General features: G+C 50.3%; 1 protein-coding gene across 1 annotated transcript in view; it reads left to right on the top strand.

Annotated features, from left to right (window-relative positions):
• The first annotated feature begins 972 nt into the window (after positions 1-972).
• The window catches only part of Twist2 (twist family bHLH transcription factor 2), a 51,170-nt gene continuing 30,439 nt past the window's right edge, over positions 973-21,703 (top strand). Inside the window, exon 1 of the mRNA XM_075951396.1 lies at positions 973-1,663. Within this exon, the coding sequence (XP_075807511.1) occupies positions 1,146-1,628 (483 nt within the window). The 5' untranslated portion in view covers positions 973-1,145 and the 3' untranslated portion in view covers positions 1,629-1,663. The remainder of the gene's footprint in view (positions 1,664-21,703) is intronic.

The following is a 21,703-nucleotide window of genomic DNA, read 5'->3' as shown; positions in this document are numbered from 1 at the left end:
CGCTGGCGCGGAGCGTCCAGATGGCAAAAAGGCCATGGTCGGTGATGTCTGTTCACCAAGGCCTGGCCCAATGTTCTGCATCCCTGAGCCCCCCTGCCGAAGCTACCCACCAGTGCCCAGAGCAGGGGACTTCAGGAAGGGCCTGCCTCTCCCTATTCTCCTAGTTCTGGGTTCACCACCCGCTCGCAAACGAAGCAGAGTGCAGAGACAGAGGCTGAGCCCTAAACCCGGACCCAGCACTCTGGGCAGGGCCAGGCAGGCGGGCGTGGCGGGCACCCGGCGCTCCCGCAGAGGCTCGCTGTGGTACTTAGGCTTAAGGCATTTAGAGGTAGGTTCTGAAAAGGTGTCCAAACCCAAGTTCAGCCAGAAGGTCGAAATTAAAAAGGGTCCCCCAACTCTCATTCTGGCCCAAGACGGGCGGCGTCTCTATGGATCCTAGAGGCGAGACTGTGGAGGTGGATATCTCTGCCGACACGCGAGTGTCTGCCCTGCCCGGGGTCGTGGCTCTCTGCTTGCCTGCACAGCTCCACTCACTGCGGGCAGGATCGCGTTGCTGACGGTGAGGTCTCAGTGCGCGCGCCAAGAGTCTCCCAGCTGCGTCCTTGGTCCACGGGGCACATCTGGGCTTGGACTCGCCTCCTCCACCTCTCGTGGAGATCCTGAACCCGGGCAGGGAACAAATCTGCTCCACGAGGCTCAGACAAAGCCAGGGCCGGTTGAGTCTAGGATCAGCACCGCTGATTAGCGGCCCACGGCTTAGGTAGCAGCGCAGACTGCACGCGCGGACCCGGCCTCCGAGATGCCGGCCATAGTTAGGGCCGAAAAAGAGGAGACAAAACTGAAAGTGCCGCCCCCCCTTCTTGGGGGGGGCGGCCGGCGAAGGCCCCAGAACTTGTCCTGCCCCTGGCCACCGTGGCCAATCAGCGCGCCGCCCTCGTTCCTGACAGCTATTTAGCAACCCAGCCGGGATAGAGTTTCCAAAAAAGTTAGAATAACTTCCTCTCCCGGAGACCTCGGTTTTGCACAAGCCGGCCTCGAAATTAGAGACTTTGCAGGCGACCCAGGAGCCTGTGCTCCGCGGTCGCGGGCTTGGCGAGTGGCGTGCGCTCGGCGCCCCCCAGCCCCACGCGCGCCGGGCGGGCGCCATGGAGGAGGGATCCAGCTCGCCTGTGTCCCCCGTGGACAGTCTGGGCACCAGCGAGGAAGAGCTGGAGCGGCAGCCCAAGCGCTTTGGCCGGAAGCGGCGCTACAGCAAGAAGTCAAGCGAAGATGGCAGCCCGACCCCAGGCAAGCGCGGCAAGAAGGGCAGTCCGAGCGCGCAGTCCTTCGAGGAGTTGCAGAGCCAGCGCATCCTGGCCAACGTGCGCGAGCGTCAGCGCACCCAGTCGCTCAACGAGGCCTTCGCCGCGCTGCGCAAGATCATCCCCACGCTCCCCTCTGACAAGCTCAGCAAGATCCAGACGCTCAAGCTGGCCGCCAGGTACATAGACTTCCTCTACCAGGTTCTGCAGAGCGACGAGATGGACAATAAGATGACCAGCTGCAGCTACGTGGCTCACGAGCGTCTCAGCTACGCCTTCTCCGTGTGGCGCATGGAGGGAGCGTGGTCCATGTCCGCCTCCCACTAGCGCCGCGCCACCCACCTCCGGACCCGCACGCCAGGGTAGGTGCTGCGTGTGATGGGCACCCACTACGCACGGGATGGTGGGCGGGGGGGGGGGCAGAGCATCCTTCATCGTGGAGATCCCTCAGGCCACCGCACGGGAAGGGTTGAGTTTCTCCACCCTGCAAGGATTGGCGGGAGATGGGAAAATTCCTCTGTCCCGGAGGCACGTCCGAGGCCTTTTGCCAGGGGCATCAGTTCGGAACCCTCGGGCTAACGGCTCCCAAGCAGGGTCCTAATACACTTCTTGGACAAATGGTCACACTTCCCATTTTTGGTGGTTGGGTGTCTATGGGTGACCCCGTGGGGAGCAGCTGTCAAAACGTCTTCTTCAGGATGCCTTCTGGGTTGTGGCCCACTTGTTGCTTCGCGCGCATTCTGTGGCGCCACAGAGTCCACGAGTGGTGCAGGCAACCAGCTCTTTCTGACTGTAGTTCCGGCCCTCGCCTCGGAATGTAGAGCGTTCGAGCCCTATTTAGCCTGCCCATTAGGTACAATGATGTCGCCACGGAGTTTACCTGAGAAGGCAGGGAGGTTTTTGTCCTGCGCTGGGGCTCCAGGGTCACAGCCATGAGAAGCAAATTGCTGGGCGCTAGGAGCGCAGGAGACCCCAAGCACTCAGGCCTGGGTTTGAACAGCGACATGGAGTCGCAGGATGCAGGCAGGCAGGTGAAGCTTATTTAGAGTTGGGCGCCTAGCCTACCAGTCTTGAACTTGAAAAGACATAGAGGGGTCTTGCCCGCGCTGCAGTAAGCAACCGCAAGGGATCCAGCGGGGTAACAGGTCTGAGCATGGTGTGGTGGTGGAGATGAAGAAGCAGTGAGCGCTAGGCCCTGCCTGGGGAGAAAGGCACTGGACACCGCCGAGCCCTGGAAGGTGTGTTGCTCTCTGGAAGAGCATTTAGGACAGGACGTCCTGCGCCAGCTGCTTAGCAGACTCTCTAGGCAATCCCAGAGGCAATGTCTTCCAGGCAAGGCTGAGGGGCTCGGCTCTCTGGAGGCCTTGCTGCGATCTTTTGGGGGACAGAGGTGTAAAAAATCCTTCCTTCTTAATTTCCCTTCGATTTTCCCCCACACATCTTGTAATATTTCTTTTTTTGTAATATTTCTTTTAAATGAAAGTCTCCACTTCACACAGAAGAAATTTAGATGAATCACGATCAGCATGGCCATCCATTGTCCTAAACATCTATTTCTAATTTTATCATTTTATAATATCTTGGAAGTTGCTGTTCTGGCTACAAAACGCTGGTCTCATACAATGGGTTTTCTTCCTTCCTTCCTTCCTTCCTTCCTTCCTTCCTTCCTTCCTTCCTTCCTTCCTTCGTTCTTTTCTTCCATCCTTTATTCTTATCACCAAAAATTGTTTTGATGAAATAACCCCCCGGAATCATGACCATTTTATAGTCCTTAAGAAGCGCTTTTAACTGAGTCACTTGTGGGAATCTTCCCCTGTGTCTGTCAAAAGCAGATGGGAATTGTCTCAGTCACGTATTTCTCTAAGAAAGCAAGTTTGGGTTGGCCAAGTATGCGAAGCTACGGAGGGATAATACACTAATTCTGGTTTTTGCTGCCTAAATTATGAGCATCCATTAGTTAACTTCCACTCACGCTTCATCCCGCCGTGATTCACAGCACGACTGAGGAAGCAGGAGCAGATGAAATACGCCATCTTTTTTATACACACACACACCACATTTGTTTAAGGAGAATGTCAACAGTATTATTGCTAAGATAGCCCTTCGGAAAATTATTGAAAGTCAACACTGGGAGATAGATATTACCCTGATACAAGAATTTAGTGGAGACACTGAAAATTCAGTTTAAGATAATTCCTCTCTTCAAAAGCTTTGACCTAATCACACACTGCAATCAAATATGCTTTAAAACCCAAAATGCAGTATCTGTAATAAACAAATGAAAAATGTTAAGAGCTTATTTGGACAAAAAGGCATTAAACTATCAGATAACACATTGAGCTGGAAAGCAAGATACAGACATGTTTACTTTTATATAATCAAAGACAACGACTAGCCAGGTAAGCTGGTGTCTGAACTCACAGAGGGTTCTTTCCAAATGCATCCTCGTTTGATACTCTGATGCTGGACCTGCCTTGGTCTAATTTATTACCCTTTGTTAAGGAATACCTTTGTGTTCTTGCTGTTAACCCATTCCTCTTAAGGAGCACAAATACATTACTTTAGTCTCCTGGAAATGTTGCTAATTGCAATTAGTTATTTCTTTGTAACATTTCCAAGAAACATTCATTGTCTGCCTGGGGGCAGAGTGTCTCTAGACATTTCGGTAAAGTGTATATACTTTTAATGTTTATTGTGACATATTTCCTTTAACAACACAAAGCCTAAATTGTCCTTGACCATGGAGAGAAACATGGCCCAGTCCAGGAAGCCCAGCTTATACTAAAGTTTATTCTGTCTTTCCTTGGCTGGGTGTTCAAAATAGGTGCCAGGAGTCTTTCTAGTCAGAGGGACTTGATTAACTGAAAGAAGTCTCCGAAGAGGCCCCAGAGTGTTTTGATATGCTGTAGACCCCTGAGCAGGGTCACTGTCACCTGGCCTGGGACAGGGAAATGCAGCCATTTCTCGTCCATAATTTATTCTACGGTCTTCATCATGATTCCCTCCTATTCTGCCAACTCTGTATGGGTTTTCATCTTCAACCACTGCACTTTCTTCCTTCATTCCTTGCTTCCTTTCTTCCTTTTTTCTTTTCTTCCCGAGCAAGTTTTGCTCCTATGGACAACATGTGTGTCCCCCAACACCTTTCAACTAATGTCAGCTTCTCCTGAGCTCTGGAGGCTTGCTTCGAGGAGATGTTTGCTGCATCCGGGGAGCTAGTTAGTCTCCAAAGAAAACTCTTCCTGGAGAGGAGCGGAAAAGCAGAATTGCTGCGGGGGGGCTTTTGTTTGTGGAGTAGACCAGACCAAACAGCTGAGTTACCTGAAATACCAGTGAGACTGTCTTAAGGAATTCCCTACCGTGAGAGTTGCTGGGGGGGGGGAGCTGAACTTCTTAAAGAGCAACAGCATTTCCCTGCCTTCGATCTGGATGGCGTGAAGACTGGAAGAGTGGTATTCTGAGGTCCTTTGAAAATATTGTCCTTTAGGGCGATTGTCTGAAAATGCCTCCCTTTCAAACAGGTTGTAAGCCTGGAAGCATTGCGTCGTTCCCGAGTAGAAGAGGCACAGATGCGGGGCTAATTTTGCCTGGCAAAGACATCATGAGGTCCACTCTTTGTGTGCAGGGCACTATAACTCATAGCTGGAGTTTAAATCTGGACTTTTAAAAAAAACTGATATTTTAAAAAGCCACGTTGAAAGGCTTCACTGTGTGGCAGGTTTTCGGCTTAGTATCAGCATCCATCTAGTCTCCCTGATGTCTTTAAGAGCCCAGTGAGTGGGGCAGGAGTGCGGGAGTGTGTTTGTTTCTTTTCTTGGGGAAGCAGAAGCCTGTTCCAGAAAGCAGAGTGAACACAAAGCTCTCCCCCAGCTGTGAGTTCATGAAGTAGGCTATAAAATTCAAAGAGATGGATAAATTACTGTAGCCAAGAAACGGAGAGGTGACAACAGAAGGAACAAGATGGGAGGGACACACGCGTGGCTGTTTTCAAAAGTCAAGACAAGGCTCAGAAGTCAGACACTGCTTCAGAAGATATTGGGCATGGTCACCTGAGCCTACACATGTCATAAAACTGCAGGGCACTGAACAAACACACACACAAACATACACCATGCACACACAGGAATAAAATGATAACACCTGAAGGTCTAGGGGCTACAAAGTTTAGACTTTGAGAAGACGCCATCCTCAGGAGAAATGAGTAAAAGCACAGAACCTCCTGAAAAATTAAAATCATCACAAAGTTAAAACATTTTAAAGTATTTATTGGCATATAATCATTTTCCATACACTGGGTTTCATGAAGACACTTTCTTTCAAGTATATCACATCTTTGGTTATATTAATCCCCTGTATTCTCCCACTTCTCCCAATTCCCCTTCCCAGTAAAAAAAATTAAACATATTCTATAAAAATTAATCTCTGGGCCGGGCAGTGGTGGCTCATGCCTTTTATCCCAGCATGTGGGAGGCAGAGGCAGGCGGATCTTTATGAGTTCGAGGCCAACCTGGTCTACAAGAGCTAGTTCCAGGAGAGGCTCCAAAGTTACAGAGAAACCCTGTCTCGAAAAACCAAAAAAAAAAAAAAATTAATCTCTGAATTTAAATGGTCCAGTTTCATAAGGAATCATTACTATGTTTACTAAGTAATAAACTAAAAATCTATACAAACATACATTTTCCTTACTTGTGTTATTGGACTTCTGTATAGAACTTGAGGTCTTGATATAGTTTCAGTATATAATTAATTCGAAGTTTCCAAGCAAAGAGTAGCATTCCAGAAACATCAATTCCAGCAGGAGCTGACTTCCAGACTAGTAGAGAAAGCACATTGCAAATAGATTTGTGGACAATGTTGTCTGAAAGGGAAATGTGTCTACTTTTGAGGATGCTAAGATCCTATTGGCTCAACATTATATTCATCAAAGTCATGTAAAATTCTTAAGGCTATCATCTGGGCAGTGGTGGTGTACTCTTTTAATCCCAGCACACGGGAGGCAGAGGCAGGCGGATGGATCTCTGTGAGTTCAAGATCAGCCTGGTCTACAGAGCAAGTTCCAGGACAGGTTCCAAAGCTACAGAGAAACCCTGTCTTGAAAGACAACAAACAAACAAACAAAATGTTTAAGGATAATTTAGAGTGATTCACCAAATAATGTAAAGATTGAAGTTGCAGAGTTTGTGTGTGTGAGAGAGAAAGAGAGCGAGGGAGAGAGAGAGGGAGAGGGAGACAGACAGAAACAGAGACACAGGATGAGATTTCAAATCATGAACTTTGTCTTGAGAACACATTCATGTTTCCATTCTGCAGCAAGCCTTCCGATGTGGTTTAGCTATGTTTAACTTGCTTAATTTGTGTTTATTTGGATGAGAATGTGATGTTAGGGCTGTAATTTTCATGCTGGTGTAAACTGAGGCAGAGTGGAACCCCTCCTCCCCAGTCCTCCCCCCCCCCCCCCGCCCCGTCTTGGTGATTACCAATGGTTGTCACATCAAAGGGAACCTTGGGTCAGAAGCTGAAGAGGTTAGCATGTGACTTTCCTCCAACACGCAGGAAAGCTTCGGTGCTCCTGGGAAGCTGTCGTGTGAACAGTGTTGGAGCAGTGTGGAAGGTTTTGTTATTGTTCCCTAAGTCTTGTTCTGAATCTTGCCAAGTCCTGTGATTATGAGTGAGACAGAGCAGGGCTGAGAACCCCAGGTTCTGGGTCTATGGAGCTGCTCAGGGCTCAGCCCCTTCCCTGATGCTTGCCTTCATCATGTGACCGAGGGAAGATGGGACAACCCAATCTCTGCCTCTTTGGAACTGTGACTTCATTTCTGGGATCTCAGGAGAAGCATCTTTGACCTAGTTGAGCCCTTGAATTCTGTGGTCCAGTTTTCTGAAGCTTTCATGAAGTACGGTGTGGAACTCTGAGCTCGAGATCGGGCCGCAGGTTCTAAACCTGCCTGTCTAGCTCACATCCTACCTAAAGAGCATGTCCATCAAAGGTACATTTCGGGGAAAGATCTGCTGGAGTTCAAGTGTTTCCGGCTTATCTGGGGTGTGACTGGGATGGGCTGGATTTGAAGGAAACCTCGTCTCTCAGTAACCATCTTCTCGGCTCAGAAAGAAGGCAGGCCCACATGCTTGCTGTGTGCCGTTTCCCCGCTGTCCCACAGGCAAGCGCCACCCTCTTTTCTTTTCTTTTCTTTTCTTTTCTTTTCTTTTCTTTTCTTTTCTTTTCTTTTCTTTTCTTTTCTTATGTCTCTTTTTGTATAATTTTATTCTTACTTTATGCATGTGGGTTATTTGCTTACATGTATGTCTGTGTACCACGTGTGTGCCTGCTGCCTTTGGAGGCCAAAAGAGGGCATCATATCCCCTGGGACTGGAGTTACATATGGTTATGAGCCACCATGTAGGTGCTGAGACTCAAACCCGGATCCTCTGGAAGAGCAGCCAGCACTCTTGACTCCTGAACCTTCAGTCTAGCACCCGTGTACCCAGCCTTGCTGTGAGCCCTATTCAGAAGGTCCCAGAAAGTCTTGTTTGCTTGGACAGCAAGAAGGGGCTGCCTTGTAAAATAAACAGACTCCAGAAAAGAAGCATAGCCCGCATCTGATAAGCTGGTGCTTTGCTGTCCCGTGGGTGCCTTTGTGTGCTCCGCTCAGAGCTAGCTCTCCTTGAGTGGAAATGCTCCTAGCCAGTGTTTTCTTTCCGCCCCAACTAGAGACGAAGACTCTGGTCATCCCTCTGAGGTCTGTAAGTGGACTGGTTTAGCTGGGTGTGCCGAGAGATCAGTAGTCAACAGCCAGTTGCCTACCCTAGAAGATAAGAGTGTCAATGGTCTTTCTCAGACTCACACCCCAGGGGTTAAGAGGGGTGACCCCAGTGAATCAGGTCAGGTCATTGGCAGGCCTGGCAAACTCGACACTGACTGGGGCGCTTTCCGGAAACTTGTGCAAACTTTTAATCTTATTCTCAAAGAGCTTGCTTCTCTTGATAAATAAAAGTGCTGTTACCATTTCTGTGAAAAAAATGTCTAGATGTCTGCAAAGTGGGAGAGAAAGGAGGAGGGGGAGGCTTTTTTTTTTTTAAAGATTGAGCATCAGCATGACTCTGTTGATATGCTTGGGGTTGATATGTGAACTGCATCTTCACTGGGGATTGCTTTTCCTGAAATCAGTTGGTTTTGAACCACAGACTGCGTGTACACTGGCTTCTACCTATGACAATCCATTAGTGCAGGCCCAGCCACCAGGGTTCTCCTCTTCAAGAGCATCTGTTTCTGCTGCTACCTGTAGGTGGGGGCCTTCTAGTGAAGGATCTGGCTACTGAGTCTTTCTGCCTGGCGAGCATCCTTCCTTCTGGAAATTCTGTCCTTCTTCCTCTGACCCAGGGCCCTGGATGACTCTTAGTTAAGATGTCGACTTCGTAAAAATGTTTTACTGAGGTCCAAGTGAGGGTCCCCATCTAAAGGCAGTAGAGGAATATGCAAAGCCTGGTCTTAGGTCCCCCAGAGTGACAAGGCCACACCGGAGTGGCAAACATGCCCTCTGTAAGGGTCCTGTCATTCCAGAGTCCTGGGAGTTCATGCAGTGTGGACTGCTCTCTCAGACCCCAAGATCCACATGCGTGCTTGGAGGCCCCTCTCTTTAACCGGCGGCTGCTCTTGCTTTCGAGAATTTTTTTCTAACTAATAGAACAAAATACCCCCAATCAGATATCTATATCTGTATCCAAGAGACTTTTCTCTTCCAAAACTTGCTTTACCTAACCCCAAACTGCACAGGGGACCAGAATGTCCCTACCTGCGGTGTGGCAGAACAGCTAACTCCCTCAAGTGCAGCTGAGTTATGGAGTTGATCTTTCCTGGGCCGCCAAGGGCACGGCCGTGTCACGTTCGCAAGCTAGACTGTAAAGGTAGCGTGGACTTTGAGGGGGTGTTTCTCCAGGCACCAAATCACTGGTGATTTCAGAACTCCCCTCTGAGCCATCTCTTCAGTACGGAACAACTTCCCTTCAGCACGGCCCCAGGGAACTTTGTACAGGTTCGTGGGCCGTTTATGATTTGTAGTAGGAAGGAAACTAAGATATAAGCGGGGGGGGGGGGCGGGTAGCGCTCAGAGTGCAGTGAGATGGGTTCAATAGGGAATCGGGGGTTCTAGGAAGAAAGCAGAAGACTTTAGGGTGTGCAGACTCCCCCCCTGCCCACAGTGTCTCATCCTCTCAGCCCAGAACTCCTCAGAGCAGCTTCTCTCAATCTGTGGGTCATGACCCCTTGGTGGGGGGACGCACGACCCTTTTACGGGGGTCCCATATCAGGAATCCTGCATATCAGATATGTACATTATGATTCATAACGGTAGCAAAATTACTTTGAGTGAAGTTGTGAAGTAGCAACGAAAATCATTTTACAGGCCGGGGTCACCACAGCGTGAGGAACTGTGTTAAAGGTTAAACTGTATTAGGAAGGTTGAGATCCACTGAGATTGAGGAGACAGAAGTCTATCAGAACAAGCCTGCCCCACCTGCCTTTCTAGAACAATAGCAGTACAACGCCTCAGCAGTCCTGTGGGCACAGGCTGGTCCAGGCTAGACCACTACACAGGGTCCGGTCCAGAGCCTTGGCCTACTGTTGGCTCCCTGGGAAAACTACAGCAGTCGTTTTGTTTCTGAGGCCGCGCTACCAGAACCAAAGACCTCGAGATGCCAGAGAAGGCTGAGGTCCTCAGAACAGGAGATAGGATCCTGGGAAGAAGGCTTAAGTGGCCAGGGGCCTGAAAAGACCCTTTGTAGACAATGGAGGCAGTGAGATTAAGCCCCCGAGGGCAGTGTACAAAGAGCTATCCCGCTCCCCTGGCATCATCTCTAGGGCCTCGAAGCCTTGCGCAGACCCTGTCCCTCTCTGAGTGTGAACCCAGCCGTCAGCCTCCACAGAGCTAAAGAGAGGAAGCGGGAAGTAGTTATTCAGTTTACTGTTCTCTCCCGGATTTAATAACCGTAGGTACAGTTCCACGGTCGCCGATGCTTCAAAAGCCACTGCGTTTGAGAGCGACTTGTAGATGAGACCCTGCCAGGTGCCGCCGAGACACAGAGAAAGCAGACCCAGACCACCCGGTAGAGCAGGGTGGCAGAAGGTGCCACACAGAGGCTTTCCTAAAGTTGTCTCCTGGTCTAGTGGCCCGTGTTGCGCAGCTCTCAGTATTTACAGCGCACATTGTTCAATGCTAATTATGTAGTTTCACTTTTTCTGCCCAGAGAGAGGGAAAGGGCAAGTGAAGACAAAGCAGATCTCCCCGAGTGTCTGTCCCTGGGTACCGCCTGGGCCCCTCCTGCGTGGTGCCTGCCGAGTGCGGCCTCCGGGAATGAATGCTTGCGGCTGTGTGTGAGCGGCGTGACTCCACACAATGGATTTTGCAATTAATTTAGGTCACTGTTTCCAGAATAAATCACATGTAATTCTTTCCCTTCAGAAACTTCTGACGTGGTATTTTTCTAATTTGGGAGCTTTTAATTAGACAGAAACCAAAGTCTGTTCCCTTTGTGGGAAGCAGGCTGGTTCCCCGGGGGCCTTCTCAGGCAAAACCGTTTGCCTTATATCTATCTGATGGATCGAGAATGAGACAACCAAAGTCAGGCATGGAGTAAGGGATCCTTATCTGCTCCTAGGTGTGCAGTTTTCTGAGGTGTCTCTGTGTATGTAGGAGGGCTTTTTGGGTCTCAGTTTCCCCATTTGTAAAATGGTGGGAGTTTTTGATAGCCCTCCAACTACCAAAAACTCTAAGTACCAATCTCGTTCAGCAGCTCCATCACGGATACATGACGTGGAGCCTTGAAAACAGGTGTGCCCACGGAAGCCTGTGTATGTGTAGAGATGTTCACCACAGCCGGAAGGCAGAAACAGCACCCGTGTCTATCAGCTCAGGAGGGGATGCATAATAGGACTTCCACCTAGACACAGGAAGAAGGCCAGACTGCTAGGGTTCACCTTGAAAAAATGCGAAGCTCAACAGATGAATTGAAAAAGGCCACATCTTGTGCAATTCCGTTTACACGAAGTGTGTATAAAGGCGGAAAACTGGTTGGAGGCGGCCAGAGGCTGGTGGCAGGGAAGTGAGGTGACGGCTCACAGGTGTGAGATTTCTGCATGAAGCGAGGAAAATGTTCTGGAGTGTTCTAGTGATGGTATTTCCACAACAGGGATGCATTCGACCCTATAGTTATGGAATATTTAAAACTGTTTCAAATCACAGATTTTATATTCTGTGTATTTCTCTTTTGCCACCCCCACCAACTCCCATGTCAGAAATGCTGGGAGCATACTCTCATTTGCCTCTGACTGAAGAAAGATGTCTGCTCACAGCTCCCCCAGCCTGACTGACTTCCTGAACTCCAAGGGCTGGGGTAGAGTAGAGCACCCGCTGACAAGGGTAGGGAACATTTTGTATGTTGTTAATGAGGTGGCTGAAGGTGGCCTTACCCACCTTAGTGACAGGACAGACCCACATGGACTAGTCTGTCCACCTAAAACGAAGGCCACTTCAGACTGGTGTATAGATAGAGACCCTCCAAGCCTTGGTGCCAACAGCAAGAACAGAAGATCCCTACCCATCCTCTGTGTAGATGCTGTCCCCAGAAGGGAGGCACACCAGGAAAGAGACATCATGTCATTCAAGGCAATTAGGTTTTCTTTCCTTTGCACCTTTCTTTTTTTTTTCTTTCCTTCAAGACTGGTTAATTCTGCTGTGTTCCAAGTGTGTCCTTGAGACATCGTCACAGCCACCCAGCCAGCCAAGAGGAACGGACAGGAGGGCTCTGCACTTTTGTAGACAGGGTTAAATTCTTTTAAAAAAAATTATATTTACTATTTATTTATCTACTATCTACTTCTAATCTATCCATCCTTTCATCCATCCATCAATCCTTCCATCCATCCATCCATCCATCCTTCCGCCTGTCCATCCATCCGTTTATCCATCCACCATCCTTCCATCTCTCCGTCTGTCCATCCATCCATCCATCCATCCATCCATCCATCCATCCATCCATCATCATCTATGTACTGTGCGAGTGTGCCACAGCCCATGTGTGGAGGTCAGAGGACAACATGCGGATGTTGATTCTCTTATTCATCATGTGCGTTCTGGGAACTGAACTTAGGTTCTCAGTCTCGATGGACAGTGCATTTACCTGCTGGGTCATCTCGCAGGTCCGCAGTCTTGATTCTTTACGAAAGCCGTCACTTTGGTAGTACCACTTGGTGGTACCAGGCTCTGTAGTGCAGTGATGGTCGTAGAATCTGGGTAGGAAGGACTTTCCTGCACATCCCCAGGAGGCTGCCAGCAGACAAACTCACCTCGTGTGACACTGCTCCCCCCACCTCCATGCTCCCCCCACCCCAAGGGAAGGAGAGATCCGAAAGTGTAGGTGGAACAGGAGGAGTGGCCTGAGACCCTGGTTAAGTTCCGATGTTGGCTTGATGAAAAAACAGGGTCGTTCTACACTATAGACACTGCACCCCCTCTGTACCTGCCCAGAATCAGCTCCCCTGCATCTGTGGGACTCTGAACTACAGATGGATGCATTTGGTTTGCTGCACACTGCTTACCTGCGCACACACTTGTTTTCTTAGGGACGCTGCCCGTTTCTCCATCCACTTTAGCTTTTCAGTCACTCAGCAGAGACTCTGTCACTCCCGTCCCTGCTCACATGCATCTATGTACCATCGCTCTCCTTCCGTGACTTCCAGAGATGCCCTGGACATGAGCCAGGTCAGCACACTTGGGCTGGCAATTCCCCCTCCTGCTTTGCCCTAGTTCATCCCTCTCCCCAAGCGGAGGGCTGGTGGGAAAACAGCCACTCAGTCAGCATTCCCCTCAGCATACTATTCCCCTCAGCATACTTGTTCCCAGAGACCTGAAAACAAAGTCAGACTTGCTGGGGAGTCCCCAAGGGGCACATGGATTTTGTCCTATGGCTGCACTCGGTAGGGATAATCTCCTGTCGCACCATAGACAGATACAGTTGGTACATTGAAGCTACTGTCCTCCAGGTCCCCACAGTGTCTGTTCAGGGTGGAACTCTCTGGCTCCCAGTTTCTCTAGCTGCCCATCCTAAGTGTAGCAGGTCAGGTCCCAAAGAGTGACTTCTACCCCATCAAACCTTAGCCTTCTATAGGCCAGAAACTGTGTCAATCACGTCTAAAACACACCTGAGGTCTACAGACAGCTGTGAGGAAAAGCTGCCGGAAAGACAGAAGGTGTTTCCTCAGCATTTCTGTCCAGGAACATCCCCTGTGGTCTACTTTACAATTGGTCCATTTTCCCAGTAGACAGTGGACAAACAATGGTGACTTAGAAAAGATCAGCAAAAGTAGGCATTCACAATAATTAAAAAAAAACTAATAAAAGTGCAAAAATTTCAATGATAATACAGGAAAATGTAAATTAAATAGGCAGATGTTATGATTCATTTAGATGAAACATATGGTCATTCTCAGAATTGAGAAAGGCGGAGAGCAGGCCTTGTTTCCCATCCATCCCTGCCCTGGAAGATAATCATGCAATTTGCCTTACAAGAGATTGGCGTTTTTAGGTTGGGAATATCTGTTTTCAAAGCGCTTTCTGAATTATCCGCACTACGGCTTTTACACTGGTGGTGGAAGTCAGGGCCTTGGAGCGTGAGGCAGGTGTTCTGCCCTTGAGCTGCACCCCAGCTGGAGAACCATATGGACCAGCAACACTGTTTCTAGGAATCCTACTAAGTCTGTGGTTCTCAGCCTGTGGCTCTTGACCTCTTTTGGGAGTCACATGTTTACATTTGGGAGTAATGTTTACATTACGATTTATAATGGTAGCAAAATGGCAGTTACGAAGTAGCAAGGAAATAATTTTATGGTGGGGGTCGTCACAGCATGAGGAACTGTCTTAAAGTGTTGCAGCGTTAGGAAGGCTCTAACCACTGCTCCAAGTGAATAACGGCAGGTTTGCCCAACAACAAAAAAATCCACACAGCCTTGTTCCCACTGGTGAGTTCTGAGATGCCCTGGATCACAGTCTAGCCGCACATCGGGACTCTCCACATCCACTCAAGAGACTTATGTTTGGAACAGAAGCCAGTTAGTATGAAGGGACTGTTTACAGCGTGGCAATCGTGTAGTCCCAGACTGGAAATTCTAAGCATGCTCCAGAGAGAGCTACCAGATGGTGGGGGATGGGGGTGGGAGGGTCACTGAACAGATACCCCAGGGGATATCTCCCTTTCCTCCTGTTTTTCCTCACAGCTGATTTCCCTGTCTGCGGGGACACAGCTGAAGTCCCTGGTGCCTGCAGATAGTATGAGACTCGGTGCACACCGCTTCCTCCTACCCAAGGCACCATAGGGCTTCATTCATAAATTTGACACAGTGGGGAAAGTAATAATCATCAATAACAAACACAGAACAGTCATGTGAACCCCCCTCCCCATCTTAATTTCTACTATACAAAGTAGCAAACCCCTCTGGCTGCCATACATTGAAGTAGCCTGAAACCATGAGCAGTGAGCCCGGGATGCAGACCACCATGCTTTATAATGGCCCGCAGATACCTTGTATCACTTTCGCTATCTGGGAGCACAGACATTTCTTCCTACAGAAGAGGCTGGCCACCCTCTTTCCCCACCTCCACGAAGCAGTGCCCTCACCACACCATCTCAGTGCCCCCTCCCCAGGGGATAGGTTCTCACTAGAACTTGCTCTCAGCATCCTCTGCATCTACTGAAGTGGTCCAGGAAGGTGGCTCAGTGATGGAGCGTGGCAGAGCATGCTGCAGGCCTTGGATGTATTCCCAAGCCGACAAAAATTAGAAAGTGGCCTTTTGAGAAACATTGTCACGTTTTCCTCAATCCACGGACGACCCTGTGCAAGTCCTCACACAATGACTGTGGGGTACATCTGGGGCATTCCCCTGCCTTAGGTCATCAACATAGCTCACAGTCTCCCCTTAACCACAGGGGCTGCAGTTTGGACTACAAGGCTGCACCTTGAGCTCTACCTGCCAGGGCCATCTGTCCCTAAGTCTTTGGCTGGTGCTCAGCTGTAGGACAGAGATGCCATGACCCCACGTGCTCAGCTTCTCACTGGCAGATGGACCTCAGAACTCTGGTTTATCTCTGCAGCCTCTACTCTTCTGTGTGCGCTAATCACTGCAGATTGTGAGAGCAGGCCAGAAACAGGAAACAAGCACACCTAAATGAACTCACTGACCACTCCCCTGAGCCATGCTGGGAAGAATGCTCTAAAGCCACCTCAGTCCAGGAGCAGGAAGGAAGGCGCTCACCTGCAGGTGTTTGTATTGCCAATCCATAGGGTAACAAGTTAGGCACCCAGCACCCAGGACCCAGCCTGGTGTGGCAGGTGCTTAGGACCTGGGAAAGCTGGTGACACCATGTGCACTTAGCTTCTGACTGGGGGCTGGGGCCCCCTGGGTGTGCCCATTTTCTTGGGGCCTGTTCTCTGCAGCCCCTGCATAGAATAAACCACCAGCTCAGCCTCCCCCACCCCGGGGGGGAGGGGCTGAATCGTCTCCTTTTGGAGTCTTAGTCGCATTCTAATTTTTTTTATTCCTGTTTTCTTTCACACATTTGACGCATCCTCCTGGCAAATTCTAGGGCCACCCTTGCCAGATGACCAAATCTCTTTCAGCGTAATGACTGACATTTTTGTGAGTTTCCATCAGCAAGGCGGGAAGTGGCCAGAGGTGAGGGACAAGCTCTCCCACGCTCACAGATCCCCCCTCTGCCGTGCTCGCCACCATAAATATGCTAAGCGCTCCCAGGCCTGTACCTTAGTCCTTGATCCAAAACCGCGGGTTCCTTTTGTAGAGACCTCAAGGAAGCAAGAAGTGAACGGCTGGGGTCAGTCCCCTGCAGGGGCCTCATCCATGAATCAGAGCTCTGGGAGCAGGGTGACTCAGAGCAGGAAAGTCTGACTGATCCCCGGGGGTGCAGGGTGGGAGGTGGCTCCCAGCTCTAAGGACGCCCCACCCAACCCAAGAGCCAGGTCAGCCTGAAGAAGGGAGATCAGGGTGGAAGACTGGACCTCACTGGAACAGAAGCTGAGCATGGCAGAATGACCAGTGGGTACTCGGGAGCCTGCTATCCCAGTGAGCAGAGGTCTTATGTGAGGCGCCTTGAGGTGCTCTGATAATAGACTACTATAGACATCTGCTCTGGGGTTGTCGATGTCTGGTCTACACAGACACATAAGCCACCCCTCCTGCATGTACCTCCGCAGTCCTTCTACCTAGACCCTCGGAAACACTGGCTGCCCAACCCCTTTCCTGAGCACCGAGTACCAGAGCACCATGGTGGTGAAACATCCTCCTGTCTTCTCCCCCCTTCCCCCCCCACAGCATCCAAAGCATGGGATATGGATGAGTTTCTGCCTTTTACCAAGCAAGATAAAGGCTTCTGGAGTCTCCCAGCATGCAAAATTCAGAGGTCCTGGCTGCAAGGTGGCCATGAGTCCCTTCTCTTGGATGGCTCCCGAGGACACAGCAATCTTGCTCTGCAGAGTCCCAGGGTCCAGAGTGGGTGCAGTAGCATAGATGGTCAGCACCGTTATAATGCGTTTCAGTTCAAACAGGCCCAGGGATGCTGGGGCTTCCTCATTCCACAGATAGGGAAACTGAGGAAGACTGCACTTCAAGCAGATTGCCTAAAAAATCCATTTTTCCTCCTGTAATGTGTCCCGGGTTCTGGTTTTACAAACGTGACACAACTTCCCCTCCCAGCTGTTATGTGTCGTCTTAAGGGTGAGAACCTGCCTGCGTCACAGCCGGGACCTCGCTAGCATTTCCTATCATCTTGTCAACTGCTTCCAGGTGACCCAAAGTGTTCACTGCCAGGAGGAGATAGAATGTGTGGCCCAACACTGGTGTCACCCCCTGTGTCCATGGCCCTGGAGATCAACCCCCCCAAGTCTGCAGATTGGGCTTTTATACTCACAGGGGTCAGGGGAGAGCAGAGCATAGAGTAGCTGGTGTGTGCCGTTCGGGGCCTTGTCTTCATGCTGTGGCGTGAGAAATCAGCTCCTTTCCCCCCGCCAGAAGCTCTTGAAAGCCTAGGCAGCAAATCCCCTTTCCACGTGAAGGGTGAATAACAATTCGCATGTCTCCTTGACAGGAGCCACATCCCACTGTTGTGCCACGTTGTGCCACGTTGCATTTGTTTCTCGTGGCTGTGACAAATGCCTGGTAAGGCAGCTTCAGGAAGGAAGGGCTCGTTTTGGTTCACCGAGAGAGGCTGCACTCCATCACCGGGGGGAAGGCATGACGGCTGGAGCAGGAGGTGGCTGACTTCGTTGTATCCGTAGTCAGGAAGCAGAGAGATGAATGCAGGTGCCTTGTCCCCTTTCTCCTTTTTATTTAGCCCCCCCCTCATCCGAAGAATACTGTCACGGCACTTAGGAGATGTCTTCAACACTCAGTTAGAACTGTCTGGAAAAGCCCTCGCAAACATGGAGGTGTATCTCCTAGGTGACTCCAAGTCCAGTCAGACCGACAAGGAAGATGTCAAGAGTAATCATCATGCCCCTCCCAGTTGCGGAGTGTTTCCGGTTTCCCTGCCTTGTAGTGTTTAGCAGGGATAGGTGATCTCCTTCCTGACCCTCTCTGTCTGTTCCTCATGTTGTCTGCTTGTACATAAGCTGACCTGACTCACACTGTTCCTGGAGCAATAGGAGCTATGTGTCCCATAGGGTGTGTGTAGCATTGCCTGCTAAAGGCTGGTTCCTTTACCCTCATGCCCACTGCCCAGCAGTTTGGCCAACCTGACTGACCTTCCTCCATCTTCCCTCTGCTCTACATTGAGCCTTACTTCTCTACTGTGTCCAGTGCCCATGAGAATAGGGTGGCAGGGATCCAGGGGCTGGTCCCTAAAACATGGCATTCTCATGGTCTGTGACATTGATGTCCTGCCACTTAGCTAGAACACCCCTCTGGCCCTCCAGCACCTCTCCAGCACCTGTCTCCACCCATGGGGGAGCTCTAGTCATCCTGGTTGGCACTTATTTTAACTGTCTGGGCTTCCTGGTCATAGAACAGCATCTAGTGATGGTCAATGGCCATGACGTCTGGGTGCCTCTGTCAGAGTCATTGTGAGTCCACGTCTAGCTGTCTTCCCCAGGCATTGAGACGTGGACAGGAGAACATTGGAAAGGTCAGTGCATGCACAGAGAGTGGCTGAATCCCATACACAGGCTGGACATGTGTATGTGTGTGTGCCTGCGTGCATGTGTGTGTGCGTGTGTGAGTGCACGCACACACACACACACACACACACACACACACACACACACACACACACTCATGTGAAGCTCCACCACTGGCCAAGAGCTGAGAACTAGGCACTGATGAGGCAGAGCCCTCTGTTAGGTGGGTGGAGGGTTGTGGCTCGGGGAAGGCTAAGGGAGGCTTTGGGCAAGGTTGTGGGATCAAACAGAAGGATGGGCGAAGGCCGCAGAAGATGGGCCAAAGCTGAAGATTAGCAGGAGCAGCAGTGTCAGAGACCCCGTCTGGAGCAGCTCAACAAACAAGCAAAGGACAGACGCAATAGAACCAAAGTTCCCGGGAAAATCCAGGCTGTGAAGACATCAGGCATTGTCCAGTCACCTTCCTGTTTGTGTGGTGACCACTGAAGGATCACCTGCCCCTGGAGTCCGCGTGTACTGCCCAACTGTGGCTTCCTACGCCTGGCTCCGGACCCCTTGAAGGAAAGGCCCCGAGATCTTATCAATCACAACAGTCCAGAACAGAGCACAAGGAAGACCTGACATCACAGGCCCCACGCTTCCAGCATGCTCTCCTGGGAGTCGCTGTCCTACGGTGGCACACACTGGGCTTTGTCGAGTTTCACAGTCCAGGCAGTATTTGAAAAGAAAAGTGCCCAAACTTGTTTACTAAGTCCAGAAGCACATCAGGGACTCTCAGCAGGGCAAGGGGTTCAGCCCACAGCAGTCAGAGGTACAGCCACACTAGCTACCAGTCGTCTTCCAAGCTACCCCTCAGGAAACCCAAATGGCATTTTCTGGGGTTTGAGGGAGATGGGTGGGCATCTAGGCAGTGCGGGGGTGACTGCCACAGACTCAGTGTAGCCTTTGCTGATGTCACACCCTAGAATTGTCTATGCTAAAGTGAGCTTCAAGAGGCAGAAAGTAGGTCTCCAAGTGGCCAGCAGCCATTGGGTGTCCAGGCCACAAACCAGGACAGGATCAATCTTTCTGTGTCCCATAGGGTGGTGTCGAGGTTTGTGTCACCCTAGTGTTTGGGAATGTTTGGGATAAAGAAGGAGAGGGCTTGATGACTTAGCCTGGCCTAAGGGTTCTGGTGGGATTAGCACCCTGAGAGGAGGCTGTGGGGACTTAAGGAATGGCGAAATGGCAGGTCGGCAGGAGCAGCTCACGGCTAGCAAACGATTTAAGGATTTCCTTGCAAAAGATGAGTCTGGGGAGGACAAACAGAGAGAGAACATCAGGAAAGCTGCCCTTGGAGCAAGCAGAAGGTCTGCGCGGGGTGGGAGTTGACTCCTAGTGCAGCGAGGAGCAGTTTACGGAAGGAGTTTGGGGAAATAAAGGACTGGTTCAGATTGCTGCTGTTGCTGTCTGTGTGCCGCTGGGGAGACAGAAATTCACATTCGCTAGAAGAGCAATCTGGGCTCTCAGCTAAACTGACAGAGGGCAGGCAATAAAGGCAAAAACAGTCTGCAGCCATGAAGCCTTAAAACCGCATGGGAAAATCAGAGAGCAGTGAAAATGTCACACGTGGAACGGGAAGAAACACTCACCGGTCGTGGGTCTGATAGAGTTAATACCCAAGGGGCTGGGGAGATCCCCAGTAATCCCCAGCACCCACATAAAAGTCTGTGTGTCGGGAAACACGCCTGTAACCCCAGCACTGTGGAGCAGATACAGATCTCACAGCTGAGACGGGGAATTTCAGGTTCGGGGGAGATTGCGTCTCAAACTGTGAGGCAGAGACTAGAGGAAGACACCTGGCTTCATTCTGTGTCCACACGGGTGAGTGCACACATGCATAGGCACACACATGCACACATGTACACACACGACACACACATACACATATGTACATGCATAAATACACATACACCCATATAAACGCACAAGTACACACAATTATACACACACACACTTATGTGGGTTAATATTCAGAACATATAAAGAGTTCCAAAGATTCAACAATTAAAATCAGACAATCTGAATCAAAAATGAGTCAAAAATGGGGATAGGCATTTTCCCAAAGATGAAAAAAAAAGACCAGCGAGCCCATGAGATGCCCCACACCATGGGGGACATTCAGAGAAGTGCAAATGCAAACCACCACGAGATTCCACCAATTTCCTGGAGGAAGCTTCTAGCAAAGCAAATAAAAGAATCATTAGCAAGTGTTGGAGAGATGACCTGGTCATGGAGGAGCCTCTTCAGGTACCCACAGAAGAAGCAGCTTGCCATGGCAGTCACCACAGACAGATACCTGCTGGCAGGTGGATGGATGGGTGTGAACCAGCATCCAAGACAAAGTCATCCAGCTACACAGGAATCACCCCAAAGCTTTTAGGCACGGACATCCAGGCACAAGGCAACATGTCCCACGATCCTTCCTTCCTTAGTGTTTTCTGCTGTTGTGAAAGAATAGGATGCAACTCAGTTGGTTGTTTCAGTGTCCACAAAATGTGGAAGTGAGGAGGGATGATGCTCGTGAACCTGGGGTGCCCGCAGCAAGTGTAGAGTGTGCCATGTGCTGATGTCATGGCTCTGAACTTGTATACGGTAGTGAACCTGTCTCCAGGCGGGCTCCAGAGACAGCAACATCAAATGTGGTATTAGACCTCAGCTTCCCTTGAGGGAGCAGAGAACCACATCTTTCTAGTCCCCATCCTCTGACACCAGGTTTGAGGAGCATTCCCTACAGGTCCACTTCACAAATCTCTCAGAGACAGAAGGACCCAGAGCCCAAGGCTCCACCAGTAAGACCAGTCTTTCTATACCCTCTCCAGTGTGGACCCAGGCCATGAGCTCATGACGGGAAGGTTTCTGTAGACAGGGGTAGCATGGTTGCTTGTCTAGCTATCAGGAGTGTTGTGAGCATGTGATGGAACCCATGTCTGCTCCCTGAATATTCCTGTCTTCTTCGTCCACTGGTACATGCTGTTGATATAGAACAGCACACAGCACACCCAGCGCCCAGTCACTGTGGAGACTCAACCTTCTCCCCTGGAAATCTGTAGCCGGGTGGTGGTGGCGCACGCCTTTCATCCCAGCACTCGGGAGGCTGAGGCAGGCAGATCTCTGAGTTCGAGGCCAACCTCGCCTACAGAAGCTAGATCCAGGACAGGTTCCAATGCTACAGAGAAATCCTGTCTCA

Source organism: Microtus pennsylvanicus, chromosome 17, assembly GCF_037038515.1.
Source record: "Microtus pennsylvanicus isolate mMicPen1 chromosome 17, mMicPen1.hap1, whole genome shotgun sequence".
NCBI classification, from domain to species: Eukaryota; Metazoa; Chordata; class Mammalia; order Rodentia; family Cricetidae; genus Microtus; species Microtus pennsylvanicus.
Note: the sequence above shows the minus strand (reverse complement) of the source record. Positions and strands in the feature narration are given on the sequence as shown.